The sequence below is a fragment of the Callospermophilus lateralis genome, chromosome 13, assembly GCF_048772815.1.
Source record: "Callospermophilus lateralis isolate mCalLat2 chromosome 13, mCalLat2.hap1, whole genome shotgun sequence".
NCBI classification, from domain to species: Eukaryota; Metazoa; Chordata; class Mammalia; order Rodentia; family Sciuridae; genus Callospermophilus; species Callospermophilus lateralis.
In genome coordinates this window covers 83,536,679-83,552,508 of record NC_135317.1, presented here as the reverse complement: position 1 = coordinate 83,552,508, position 15,830 = coordinate 83,536,679, and the positions used below count along the sequence as shown (strand labels likewise).

At 32.0% G+C, this 15,830-nt stretch overlaps 1 protein-coding gene across 1 annotated transcript in view; it reads right to left on the bottom strand.

Annotated features, from left to right (window-relative positions):
* Dennd1b (DENN domain containing 1B) overlaps positions 1 to 15,830 on the bottom strand; it is a 228,808-nt gene that overhangs the window by 110,784 nt on the left and 102,194 nt on the right. Inside the window, exons 8-9 of the mRNA XM_076831584.1 lie at positions 11,595 to 11,648; positions 8,816 to 8,926 (exon numbers count right to left, since the gene is read on the bottom strand). Coding sequence (XP_076687699.1) covers positions 8,816 to 8,926; positions 11,595 to 11,648 — 165 coding nt within the window. The remainder of the gene's footprint in view (positions 1 to 8,815; positions 8,927 to 11,594; positions 11,649 to 15,830) is intronic.

The following is a 15,830-nucleotide window of genomic DNA, read 5'->3' as shown; positions in this document are numbered from 1 at the left end:
TATGAACAGCTTCCCCAGCATTCCTCATGTGACTTTCCAGTAAGGCTTGAAAACATGGCATCTCTCTGTGGGCAGGTCTCCTTGGCACCCCAAAGGACAGGTTTTCAGCAAATTCTGCTAGAATATCACCATAGAAACTATCTACTATCTAATGAGGCATGGTAAGAACACTTCATCAGGGCCTCTGGATCTCAGATGCTATTTCTGGGGAGCCATTTCACAGTTTTAAAACTAATAACTGCTTTAAATCTGCTATTCTTATATTTTTTAGCATTATCTATTTCTTTTCAGCTCATCCCTCTTTACTGAATCCCACATTATAATAGTTTTTAATTCTTTATGCTAAACTTTCTATGTTCAAATTACTACATAATATCTGTCTCCTGATTGGACCCAGAATGATGCACAGGTGGAGACTTCATCATCTTACCTGTAGAATGCTACCTGGCATGAGTTCAGTGACCCATAATGAGGAAGATCCAATGAATAAACAAATGAACTTTCCACAGGGAAAAAGCAGTTAATTTTATACTTAGTACTATATAAAGACCAAAAAATGTCAAAACAAGTCCTGAACAAGAATCAATATTGCAAAAGAAATTCATGGAAATAAAAAACAAGTGTACACGCACTAATAACTTCTACCCCCAAGGCATTCTGATTTTAGCATAGACCTTAAATTGAAATTCTCTGCAGAAAAGATAAGCACAAATCTTTAAAATTGAAATTCTCAGTAGAAAACATAAATGTAAATCTGTTTTATAAAAACAAAAGTCCAAACCTTCGTGAAAATCAGTCTGCAACTTAAAAACGATAGTCTTTAACTTTTTAAAAGATTAAGATCTAATAGGAGATCAACATGTGATTGTCATCATTATACAAAATACATGTATGAAGGCTTGAATTGGGTGTCAACATACCTTATATACAAACAGAGATATGAAAAATTGTGGTATATATGTATATTAAGAATTATGGGCTGGAGATGTGGTTCAAGCGGTAGCATGCTTGTCTGGCATGCACAGGAAGCTGGGTTCCATCCTCAGAACCACATAAAAATAAAATAAAGAAGTTGTGTTCACTGAAAACTAAAAAATAAATATTAAAAAATTCTCTCTTTCTCACTCTCTTTTTAAAAAAAAAGAATTATAATGCAAAAAAAGTACATGTATAATGGCATAAATTGACATGAACATACTTTATATAGAGATACGAAAAACTGTGCTAAAAATAATAATAATAAAAAGAGATCAACAAATTCACTAATGATTTCAATTTGAGAAAGCTATAGTAGTTCATAGATGCAAGATGTAATAAGAGTTACTCATAACTACTAGGCTTCTACAAAGAAATTTGTATTTTGAAAAAATTTCAAAGGCATGGAGGTAGGAGCATTCAAAATACACTTAAGCAAAGGAAAAACTGCCATTTTATGCATTCGTTCAAAAAATTTCTTTGTTAAAAGTCAGTTATGTATCTTCACTGTCCTAAGAGCTAAATATATTGTAGTGACTGAATCTGATAAAAAATTTGCCCTGAGGAGTTTATTATCTAGAGATCATAGTAGACTATAATAAATAGGGAAAGAATTTAGGAGAAAAGTCTGGGGTCAGAGAACAGATAGTTTTTAATGCCAGATTAAGAAGTATTAAATAAATAGGAGAGGTTTTTTATTCTGAAGTATTAAGTAATTACAAATAAAATTAATTTAATAGGTGATAAAATGGGAGATACAAATAGAAGGTAAGTGCCACTACTAAAAAAGCAGTGTTAAAATGGGAGAACTGTAAAGATGTAAAAACAGCACACTACAGTAATGCAGCCACTTCAATGTTTCTGGCAGCGCAATTAACAATTACTAAACTGTGGAAGCAACCTAGATGCTATTCAATAGATGAATGGATAAAGAAACTATGGTACATATACACAATGGAATATTACTCAGCATTAAAAGAGAATAAAATTATGGCATTTGCAGATAAATGGATGGAGTTAGAGAATATCACGCTAAGCGAAATAAGCCAATCTCAAAAAACCAATGGCTGAATGTTTTCTCTGATAAGTGAATTGTAATCCACATGGGGTGGGGTGGGGTGCATGGGATAAGTGGAGGAACTCTGGATGGGGCAATGGGGAGCGAGGAAGGGGAAAAAGAGGTATGAAAGACAATGGAATGAGATGGACATCATTACCCTAGGTACATGTATGATTACATGAATGGTGTGACTTTACTTCATGCACAACCAGAGCAGTGAAAAGTTCTGCTCCATTTGTGTACAATGAACTGAAGAGATTTCTGTTGTCATGTGTAACTGATTAGAATAAATAAATAAATAGATAGATAGATAGATAAAGCAAGCAATATTGAAATACTAAAAAAGAGAGGGGAAAAGGTAGCAATGTAAGATATTAATGGACAGTTAACTAAACTGGCAAAGACAGACTGAAGCTTGTTATGCAGAGGAATGCAATATAGGTATAGAAGGTAAATATGCATTTGGTTTTATTAGACAGTCAATGTAAAAGGCAAAATTACATAAAGGATGAAAATATATATTTTGGCATTAGAACTGGCTTAGCCACATGTGGGGCTTGAGCAGCTTACTCTCTATAAATTTCAAAATCCTCATCTTTACCTGTCTACTGTGGATAACAACAGTATTTATTACACAGTTAGTGATAATTATGTTTGTTTAAATAAATTCTCATAAGGGTGACTGATAGTATACACTGTCACATATAGACAATACTTATGACTATAATCATTGTCATAATTTTATGTAAATTGAGATAATGCTAGTATTCAGTAGATATGATCTAAAAAGATATTCATAGAAAGTGATAGTTGCCTAAACTAAGACAGTGGACAACTGTAATGGAGAACAGGGATCAGAGAAGAAAGCTTTAAGAATATAATCTATAGGACTTGGGCAGGGAAGATAGAAGAGAAGGAGGGGCACCCCAAATTATCACTGTATAGTAGGAGAAAGAGATGGTGGGAAAAAATGGTGATTGAAATAACTATGATGAGTTAAACTATAGCTCAAATCTAAGGCTGCTCATCAGAAGAAGAAAAAAAACACTTGCAGAACTGCAAAATGAAAAGAATCTATAGTGTGTAAAAATATATAACATAGAAGATACATTTTTTAAAAAAAAATAACCTGTCTTCAACAGTTTTATCAAAGAAACAAAACAATACATACAAATTTTCTCTTATTTAATGTTGATAATCACTAATAGCACAAAATTAAGTCATTGTTCTTTATAGAAAATTCTTCAGTAAGCTGAAATTGTCCAAGGCCACTCTGGTGATTTGTTACGAGAACAAAACTTTTAGAACCTAGGGGAGCAACAATTTAATACACCTCTGAGACAATTCCATAATTGTTTTACTAAAAATTCTTCTTTGTGAATTAAAAGCCAATTTTTCACTTTTAAAAGACAAATGGACTAAACTCTAAGCCAGAAACATATGTGATTAATTCCATGAAAAACAGAGCTTTTAGCTCCAAGAGAACTGCAAGTTAGAAATACTTCTAGTGTTCCTTTGAGACCTCCTCCAAATAACCTCCACACAGCCCTACCTAAAAGGCATTCCATGATGACATCAACATGCCCATTTCAACACTGCAGTCAGCCATACCACAATGTTCACAACAGCAGTGTGCATGTCAGACAACGCAATGATAAGCAGAATTATTACCTAGAGTTTCAGCTGATATAATTGGGTAGAATTCACAATCTACAAATTGTTCCTAAAATATCTTTCCCTGAAAGGTTCTGATAATAATTTTTTAAATATTTATTTTTTAGTTATAGTGGGACACAATACGTTTATTCCACTTATTTATTTTTATGTGGTGCTGAGGATCGAACCCAGGGTCTCACACATGCAAGGCAATCACTCTACCACTAAGCCACAACCTCAGCCCAATAACAATTTTTAACTGCACCACTCCTTAAAGCCTTAAGAACACAAAGGTCAAAAGCACTCTTCAAGAACCTTAAGAAACAAGTAGGCCTGCATACTCTTTGTTCTTCTGCCAACTGTTCAATTCTTAATCTCCAGGAAGAATCTCTGAGGTTCAGGTTTCAGATTAAATGCTGATACAGGTGGTACCATTAATAGACAAATCAAGAATATGTACAATCCAGATGGAGAGGTTAAAATCCTCTGGACTCCTCTTTAGTCAAACTAAACATATAAAATCTATGTTTTAAGAGCTGATTTTCTGGGGAATCACAAGATTTCCTTTTGTGTATGCCCTTGATAGAATTAATGAGAAAGGGAGAGAAAAAGCATATGCTTAAATGCCTGGGGGCAACTATAACAAAGGAAGAAATTACAGTTTATTAATGCAATTCCAACACTCACAGCATATTGCTTGCTCTAAATACTCTAGAAAGAAAAGGCCCTGCACAATCAAATCTCTGTAACTAACATGCTTACAGACTTTAAGATGGTAATATTTACCAACTAAATATTGGTCCAAATAGTAGCTAACACTTAGACATCTGCTTTAAAGAGAAGCATCCCTTCCACCTGCTTCTCCAGGCCACAAAGATACACTCTAGTTAACATATTACTGACAGGATGATGAGAAAGCTCCTGTCAGATGCTGGCCAGCCGGGTGTTTGAGACAAAATGCACAGCCCCAGCTGACTAGTTAGAGAAAGTCTGGTGTGGTACAATTATAGAGGCATATGACAAGGCTTCATGCCTGACTGATTTGAGAACGGATGACATGACTTTAAACAGCAGTCCTCCCTACCTATGGTCACAAAACAGCAATAAGTCAACTGATACAACCTTGTAATACCATGATTTATTCCTTTGCTTTGAATATATGAGAGTCTGAGAGGATATTCTGCTAGTCTACCAAGATTCACTTGGGGCTTAAACATCTAAGGCCTGCCTACAGCATGCATAAAATCAATTTTCTAGTTCAGGATTATTGCAAACCACTTCATGTATACTTATTAATGTATAAATCAAAGAAAAAAAAACAAAATTGATGATGTCCCTGTTTATTAAACTCAAACATGTAAAAATATAATAATTAATCCTAACACAATACACACTTGAATAAATGGGAGGAAAACCTGTTAAAATCTTCAAGACATAATAACAGTCTTGATATTTTTGCTTATACATCTTAAAACTAATTATTTTTATTTTAAATTTTATCTTTCACAAAAGTTAAAATTTAATCATTCTTAATTACAAATAGCATCTGAAGAAAGGGTCCCCTTAAGTTAATTGATTCCCTACCACTGTATTGCCATGAAAAAAAAAAAAAACACAGGAAGCTGTAGTTTGACAAACATCACTTTAACATAATCAGAAAAATGTTATGGTTTTCAAGAGTAAACAACCAAGGCAAACAAATAATAGAATTGTGAATGTTAAGACACTTTAACTTATATGGGTTCTTATAATAATTGAGATTTGGGCTATATATATTTAAAAGATGATCAAGGGGTGAAAAAATGTTTGCATTAATATTAAGTAAGTTATAGTTCCTATGGTATGTAAAAATACAAGAATGTAAAAATCTTAAAATCAAGTCAATTCTTTAGTGATAATTCTTTCTTTGGATATTTCAGTGATTCCATTAAGCTTTTCTTAAAAAATAGTTTATCTCTAATTTATATCATGATATTAATCCTTAATCTTAAATTTTACTATCCATTGAAGTTATAGCACACATATTTATAGGTACTATATATATCAGATAATTGGTCAAGATAGATTCAAGTAAAGCAGTTTCTCCCACATTACAAGGGTAAGAAGATCATGAAAAGCAAATTGAATTATATTGATTTTATCAGTTCAACTGCCCCAGAGAATGATCCAAAACAGAGCTGGTAACTTACAGGTGACATCACCCAAAATTTTTAAGAACTGTCATAAACTGCTGATATTAAGTTGACCTTAAACATAGGAAACAACTCTCTACATAATACCAACCTTTAAAACAATACGTTTTAGTAAAATATTAAATTAAAGGATAGGCAGGTTAATTTTTGCTCTAAACTACAAATCTAGGCTATTATAAAACTACAGTTAAGAGCTGGGGATGTGTCTCAAGCGGTAGCGCGCTCGCCTGGCATGCGTGCGGCCCGGGTTCAATCCTCAGCACCACATACAAAACAAAGATGTTGTGTCTGCCAAAAACTAAAAAATAAATATTAAAATTCTCTCTCTCTCTCTCTCTCTCTCTCTCTCTCTCTCTCTCTCTCTCTAAAAAAAAAAAAAAACTAAACATTGAACATTTATCCTACATAGACAAATCTTAAGCACTTCAATTATGTGTTTGTGTCCATTAATTCTTATAGCAACCCTATGAGATTAAGATTGCAATTACTCTTGAAGAAACCAAGTCAGAAAGGTTACACATCCTCTAAGAGAGGGATAAAAATTAAAATAAAACCAAATATTTTTCAAAAACACATGTTCAGATTTATTCCTGTGTTCTAAACGCAGCAGCTTACACTCCATTCACATAGCTTATTTTCCTCAGATCTCTGCCTAAATTCTATCTCACTGGAGAGGCATTCCCTCCCACAACTACCTTATATAAAACCAAAACCTGGCTCTTGCCTTATCCTCTGTACATGCACACTCACTTTATCCTTTAATAAATAGGACTCAGCATTGTATGACATAACAACTATTTATTTGTTCATTTGTTTATCTGTTTCACAACAGTTGGATATAAGCACCAAGATTGCTTGAACTTTGTTTTGCTTTCTGTTGAATTCTTAGTATGTAGGAAAATATCTGATGCATAATATGTGCCTAATAAATATTTGTTGCATGAATTAATCCTAATACAAATTAGTTCTTATAAAGTTAATCCTATAAAACAATTTGTACAATTATTTTAATCTTCATAAAATCAATATAAAAATATCCTTTATAATATTAATATCATGTTTAAAAATTAAGGAGGAAGAGGCGGACAGAGAATAAAGAATGGGTTTACTTCAGTGATAAGTTAAAAACAGTAGAAACTCAAATATATAAAATGTTATGGTTTAGATATGAGATAACCCCTGAATGCTCAAGTGTGAACCAATAAAGGAATGTTCAGAAGTCAAATGATTAGATTTTGAGAGCTGTAACTTAATCAGTCAATTAATCCATTTGATGGGTTAATAATTTGAATGGATTCATGGGTGGAAACCGTAGACAGAGAGGACATGAGTGGAGGAAGTAGGTCACTGCTGGTATGCTTTGGGGGATTATATTATCCATGATTTCTTGTTATCAAGCACTTTCTCATATACCTGCATTCATTCTCATTCTCATTCTCTCTCTCCCTCTCTCTCATTCATATTCTCATTCTCTCTCTCTCTCTCTCTCTCTCTCTCTCTCTCTCTCTGTCTCTTTCTCTCTCTCTCCTTCCTGGCTTCATGAACTGAGCATTTTTCCTCTACCATGCCCTCTGCCATGATGTTCTGCCTTACCTCAGGCCCTGAACTATGGAATCAGCAGCCAACCATGGACTGAACCTCTGAAGCACTAAGTCAAAGTACCATGTGACTCAGACTGAACATCTCAACATGTTTTAAAGAAGTATAAGAAAAATATAACCTACATTACTGACCAGTACTTACTCTCTGATACTACCTCATCACTTTTTCATATTTACTCCTTTATATGCTTACATTTTTCAACATGTACAATGTATTTCAATTTGGGGAAAAGTGAGTTCATCAATATTAAATATTTAAAATCTCAAAATTTTACTTTTTCAATTGTAAAGCAAAAGAAATAAGCCAAGACAGAATTAGGAAACCTAGTTTCTCATTAATTATTTCTAGTTTTTTGGCCTTGGGATGACCATTTAATATCTCTGAAAATACCTTGCTCATTATTAAATACTAAACAGATATCCCAAAGAAATAAAGAAATCCTAACCCTCATTCTACTTTTAGGTGCTAAAATATTATAAATTTTTTATTTCCACTCTAGGAAAATAAAATATTAAAATTATGGTTTTATTTATTATCAAGTAAACAAATATGTGGAGAAGCAAACTCATGCAGTATTGAATACTGGTTTTTTTAATATCTTACAGATTACTCAAAACTTTAAGTTTGTATTAACTAAAAAGTTGAAAAAAACATATTTTTATGCTTAATGCAGAATAAGTTATGAAAACTAGTAAAATACATTTAAAATTTTTTCTGTGACCCAAGAAAACCCTCCTATTCTCACAGCCTTTACCACAGTAATGAAGACCTTCCAAAAGAACATTTTAGTGAGTGTCATAAAACCTGTGATTTATAAAAAATGCTACTTTGACTTTTAAGTTATTATCAGTCTGAAGAGCTCCTCCAAACCAGAACTATTATAGAATCTACTCCCAAACCACTACTTGGCAACAAAGATGAATCTACCTATTACCAGGTTAGGGTAGCAGCTATTATCATGGCCCCTTGATTTCTTTCAAGTAGCTCCAATGGAAAAAGCCATAAGTGAATAATAAAGATCTCATAATAGCTCTTAAGAATTCTTTATGTGGTAGAAGGTACTAAAATGAACTGTGGAGAGTTAAAAAGAGGAAAAAAACTCTCATCTCCTGATAAGAAAAAATAATTAACCTGATTTAATGCATCTGAGAAAGCCTTCTATAAATCAGACTTTTGTACTTCAAGAGCCAGATTAAAACCATATATAAAAAAGTATGTAGATATTGTCTTATAAGTACACATAACACATTTCTAAATCTGCAGAGGTTTTTAGGTCTTTTTGTGAAACACTCAATACATGCTATTTAAAAGGAAAGTGTGAAGTACTTACAGTGCTTAATTTGCTAGAGGTAATAATGATGCGCCTTTCGTGCAGCATACTGGCATACAGTTGCAGCATATTGTTCACATCCACAGCAACAAAATATTCTGTAAGATTTCTCTGTACAAGTGAAAAATAATTCTCAAGTTACAGCTTATGGTTAATATGAAGAAAAACATTTTATACTTTTATCAAAAAAGTCTTAAAGTTCAAAGGATGTTGTTATTAAAAGTGGCATTCATTAAAATAATTAAATTTAATACTATTCTGCTGCTACATGAAGCATGCAATATTCCATTATTATTGGAAGCATAACCCTCTCCACAAAAGTGTTTCTCAGAGGGTGATCAGAGGGTCGCATATTTCCCAGCCTCCCTCCCCCAACACCAAGTATTTGAAAAGAAGCTGATTTCCTGAGCCCCCACCAAACTACTGAATTATTATCTTTAGAGTATGGTCCCAAGAAACTGCTGTTTAAACATATACTCCTGATGATTCTTACAGACAGTGATTTTTGAAAAACCACTGTTCCAGAATTCTCTGAGTCTTCTCATGTTTGTCATTCACTCTGCAGGCAAAAATCATTGTCCAATACACAAGACAACCAAAGGATAAGATGGATTTATAAGAAGTCCTTGATTCTTTATTAAGGAATATCCTTTGTTTATACTACATGTCAGGCTTGCTTTATACCACTATAACCAAATGTATTTGGTGATATCCTAAATTGATTCTTTGATTTAACACTCTTATAAGATGTATCTTACATAAGAACAAAATTGGGATGAATTACATTGATTTTCAGATTCTCTCTTTGAAATTACTAATTTTTAGCTTTCTGTAATCAAATTTAAGCATATCAGAAAGCAATAAAGTAATGAAGAAACTGATTAAGATATGATAATAAATTGAACTGTACTACCAGGTGAACTACGACCTGGAAGGATGAAACTTAGTTGGGCAAAAAGAAAAGAAATCCTGCTTTTTTTTTTTTTTTCAATTTTGAAAAGACAAACTTTATCAGAATAAACTGGTAGTCAGAGAAGAACATATCAGTAGAGACTATATATCAGTCAGTGATGTTGAATTGATGGGGAGAGATCCATTTCCTGTTTTAATTAAGGACCACTTTACCTTCCACTTCAACACTGCATATACAAAGTTACATTCACAACATTAAATATTAATTTTTCCTATAATTTTAAAGATAGATAATTTTTAGATAGGGAATTATTTCACAACACAGAATGCTTCTTGATATTTCTGTCCTTTGTTTGTTTGTTTCCCCCTAAACAAGACTTTTTTGCTAAATAAAATACATTAAGGGAGATTTTAAAAACTTTTATTCTCAGTGGCATTTCATTAGAATGTTTATTTCTCTAAAACTTTGTATTTGTTAATTGAAGCTATTAGTTGTCTGTTGGTAAATGTAAGAGAAAGGTGGAGAGGATAGAAGGTAGAAGAGAGTTACTTTGACTTTGTATTAGAAACTCTGCTGTGAAGCAGCCACAACCACATAAGCCAAGATATGGTCAGTTGTCCATGAGGTAAATATAGGAGGATGCCCTGTGCACAAGGTGCAGGGGTCAAGACCCCCCTATCTGTGATGGGCCTTGACACTTGAGGATCTATCTCAGGCCCATAGTAAGAGAAATAATGCTAAGTCTTTTCATAGGGGTTGTCTAAAATAATCCTTTTAAATAGGGTTTCCTAGGATTCACCTCTACTAGAAACAGTTTTGATTAGATATTCTATTTTGAGTATTAGAATATTTACACTTGCCTTCTTTATTTTCACTCAGTAGGTTTGAAAACATTTGAAAAAAGAGTAGAATTCTTAGGTAAATAATAAGTGTATTTGAACATATTTTTTTCCAATTGATTTTCCCTTGACTTTTGATTGAATTATTTAGATTCAGTTCAACTTTCCAAGAGAAACTGAAGAAAAAGTATATAAGGTAATATTTTATTTTCATAGTTATTTAAAAAAGCAAAAAATATTTGTTATTTCCACTTACTCATGTAAACTTTTCCATAAAAATATTAATTTGTGACATTATAGAAACACAGACTATTTCTACGATTTAAGAGGCTCTTAAATGAAAAATTATTTAACAATAATTTTTTCACACAAGCAGTTAAGGCCAAAAAGAGTACATTACCAAAGATTTTTTACACATATACACATACCTCAACTTGATTCAGGGAAGCTCAGGACCTAACTGAATATGTAAGACCCTACCCTAAGTGTTCTAAATGACGAAATACTTTCCCTCATATCATTTTTCTTAATTTTCTTTATCAACAATATATTAATTTGAACTCTAATTAAAATGCAAAATTAATTCATTTTTCCAATTTTTTATAATACTCTTCAAGCTTCATGAAATATATATTACTTTAAAATAAAACCAGGAAATCAAGTATAGGACACTTAGATTAGGACAGAGTCATAGACAAGAAATCTAAAATGCAGTGGTCAGTTCATTAAAGTAGCCTTCTCCTGAGACACGTTCTCAGCTTTGTATAGGGAAGCAGAACCTAACAGAATGTTCATAACTATTCCTCAGATAATTTTTCCCAATTTTCTTTATCAACGACATATTAAGAAAGGTATAACAGGGCAGATGCATAAAGAGGAAAAGAATACAACACCATTATTGTTTATCTCTTCATTATTTCTCAAAAATACAGACAATTATAATGTATCTTATTTCTCTATGCAGGAATCCATAAGAGTGAGACCAAAATAAATAAAAGTTGTTATATAAGTAATAAAAGTAACTTACACTCTCAGGTATTGTTGGGAGTCCAGTTACATCAGGGGCAATGAAGTAGGAATGCTAATCAGTAAAAATAAATCATGTAAGAAAAGAATTAAATTTTGGGATTAAAATAAGAAAATAGTTTAATTAATAAATGTCATGGGCTGACACTCAAGATTTGTTGAATTTAAGAAACTCTTAAATGAAAGAGCAGGTTTATATAAATTTAACAATGACTTTTCAGTTAAGGCCAAAAAGAGTATATTACCAAAGATTTTATACACATATACACATACCTCAACTTGATTCAGGGAAACTCAGGACCTAACTGAATGTGTAAGATCCTACCTACATGTTCTAAATGAAGAAATACTTTCCCTTATATCATTTTTCTTAATTTCTTTATCAACAACATATTAAGAAATGTATAACAGAACAAATAAAAAGGAAAAAGACATAACACCATTATTCCTTATTTCTTCATTATTTCTCACAAATGCAGATATACTCATAATTATACTATTCTTCTATGCAGGAATCCATAATGTAAGTAAAAAAGTAGAGAACAAAAAAATCATACACACACACACACATATATACACCTGTATGTATGTGTGTATACATATATTTATAATTACAAGTATATATTCTTAAAACATATCTAATTTAGGTAAACTAGAGAAATAAAGCTTCTCCTCCCAAAAATATGTCAAAATATATTAAAATTCCAGAGTTTATAAGCTAAGTCACAATAAATCTCTTTGTAAAACACAGTTATTAAATGCTTAAATCTTAAAAATATAGTTGCTCATCACAAAATGACCTTCACACACCAAGTGAACAAGGATCAAATGCTACAATGTACCAAACAATACAATAGCTCACTGAAATATTTACATAGCAAAACATAGTATATATGCCTTCATATTTCCCACAATATTTACAAATATTTAGAAAATCAAAGTGCAACTTAATCATCAAAAACTGTTTTATTTTCTGTTCATATTAAGCTCCAAATTATTTTAATATCTTGATTTAGTATCATCTTTATAATTAAAGACTCAGACAGAAACTTTTCTAGGCAGTATTAGAGCACAATTAAACTAGAGAGAACAAGGCTGGTTAACACAGTCATAATGTATCATTTTCCATGGTGGAAAAATAATCTGAGATAAACCACAAGATAATCTTGTGACAAAAATTTCATGCTGTGAATGTGCTTCAAAACTGCTTTTTCTGAAGATGGAGAACATGCATATTTGGTCTCTATTAATTTTATTTGGATAGGTTTTCAATAACTATATTTGATAAGACCATGGTTTAAAAGATAGTATAAACAGAAAATATATTCGAAATGATTATTTTTTTAAAGAGTCAGTCTACCATTTCCCATAGGACTGAGGTGAATTTTAAAGGCAGAGAAAAAGAAGCAACTTTTTTCCCAATTTCATAATGATTTTTAGAAGCCAATGTCTTTCAACTCACCGGTATTAGTGAGAGCTGATCTTTCAATACTTGCTCACTGGCAATAAATATTTCTTGATTCTTATAATACATAAGAAAAAATGAATATTGGGGAAACAAAGGCAGAGAAAAAGAAGCAACTTTTTTTCCCAATTTCATAATGATTTTTAGAAGCCAATGTCTTTCAACTCACCGGTATTAGTGAGAGCTGATCTTTCAATACTTGCTCACTGGCAATAAATATTTCTTGATTCTTATAATACATAAGAAAAAATGAATATTGGGGAAACTTATGTAAAAGTGTTTTTGAGAGAAACTCATGCAGCTACATTATCCTTTGATTATAAGTGTTATTTTAAATGCTGATTTGGTAATTCTATGCTAGAAAAAATCCTAAAGAAAGTATTTTTATATTGTGAGAGTAGAGAACACTATGGTTATTTAATGATTTTGAAACACAGTTTCAAAAAAATCAATTTTTAGACATTTAACATCTCATAAAATCTGATATTCTAGTGACCAGTAACCCACTTTCAAGAAAACTTCCATGATCATAAATTTTTAATCTGGCAACATAAAATTAAAATCTCTACTAGTAGTTGAAGATAAATGTTCTAATCCCAAAATTGTCCCTCATTAGCAGTGTGTAACACTGGGTACATTCTGTTATTAGAAGCAAATGAAATTTAAACATAGGTAACAAGTTATTTTACCAAACACTTGAGACTAGGTGTAGAAAATGTGAAAGATATCATGGGCTATTCAAAGGCCTAACTTACCAAAATATATACAGAAAAAAATCTCAACATAAATAGCTATCAAGAAAATGCAAATCAAAACCAAAATGTGTTATCACCTCACCCCAGTTACAATGCTATTATCCAAAAGACAAAAAATAATAAGAGTTGTGGAGGGTATAAAGGGGAACTTTCATACATTGTTAGTGGAAACGGAAATTAGCACAACCATTATGGAAAACAGTATAGAGGTTCTTCAAAAAATTAAAAATAGAAACGCCATATGATTTAGTATCCCCACTACTAGGTGTCTGGCCATAAGAAGGGAAACCAGAATGTCTTCACTCCCAGGTTCAATGCATCATTGTTCATAACAGACCAGACATGGCATTAACCTCCCCATCTGACAATGAATGCATAGGTATTTTTAAATGATACATATATACAATAGAATATTCAGCAGTAAGAAATGAAATTATGTCATTTGTGGCAACATGCATGAAAATAGAGCTTATTATCTTAAATGAAACAAGTCAGACACAGAAGGATATATAAGTGATTTAACTCATATTTGAAATCTAAAAATTTGTCATAGAAGCAGAGATTCCAAGTATAACTAACTGATTCTGATTTCATTGTCATATAATCTACACATACACAACACTGCATCCCATAAATAGGTAAAATTATTATATGTCAATTAAAGGGAAATAAATTTTCATAACTCTTTAGCAAAGTGTCAAAATCACTACAAACATAATACTTTCCAAGAAAGAGGAGTTCTTTTTGGAAAACCAACGATTATTCTTTGTTTTGCTTGCGCTTTCTGCTGTATTGCCACTAACCATACACACTGCATTCTTTTGGCTTTCATGACCTATGAGTGTGAATTTCTCCCTATCTGCTCTTTCCTCTATTTTTTCCTCTATTTTTGGATTTCTTTTCTTCGTCCTCACAGTCTAATTGGGCAATTAGACCTTAGCCTCTTCTCCATATTCTCTACAGTATATTCTTCACAAAGCTACAACTATCTCTGCTGATGACTCTCAAATTTGATTAAAAATATCCAGGGTCTTCCTGGCTTTCCATCCCCAGTCTCTTTCCACTTTGGCAATATCCAACAAAAGATGATGCAGACACAAGGCAGCAGAGATCACAGAAAAGAAAGAACACGTTGAGGTGTGTGGCAAGAGCTTCACAAAGGTGGGACCTGAACTAGTCTAAATATAGACAGTCTATAAATAAGATTCAGTGCAAAAGGAAAGCAAAATGTTCATTCAAGAAACTGGGCTAAACAATGTGACCACTGTAGGGAATGATTTAAGAAAAAATTGTGATACAGAACACAAAAAGTTAGAGTAAAATTAGGAATTGGATGGTCCGGAAAGCCTGGCCAAAAGTTCAAACAAATTCTGTATATAAAATGAGGAGTTGTTTTTCAGTAGTGGACTTACAAGGCTTAAGGTAGTTTAATTTGAAGAAAGAACTGGAAGGAAAGATTCTAGACTAAGGACAATCTGAGGTGCTTAGCACCTGAATGCGGGTGTGACAGTGAAAATGTAAAGAATGGAGTTAAGTAAGAAAAAAACTATTATTAAATTATAATATAAATATAATTGTATCAGGCAAGGAGAAAGTTGTTACCAAAGAAAGTATAATAATAATGATTTCCTTATCTTGCAAAAACACAAAATACCTATTACTATCTATATTTCAAGTTACTTATCCTAGCAATTTTTCTTGCCTGGTAAAATTTTTTCTTGTTTGTTAATATAGAAGTTTACTATCATTGTGAAAGAAACAAATCAATATAAATAAAATTCAACCTTCAGTTTCACATGCCAAAGTAAAGGAGAATATTAATGAAAATATCCACATTTTACTACCATGAACTTTGTTTTTAGTCTATTTTTAGATATAGATGGCACAGTTCATTAAAAAGTTTCAATAGTAAACAGGCTTGCTGTTTTGACACACTCTAATGATACTTACATTATTTTGTGATTATATCAGAAGACATATTTCAGACTAAAGAAAGAACAAGAACTCTTCATCCAGT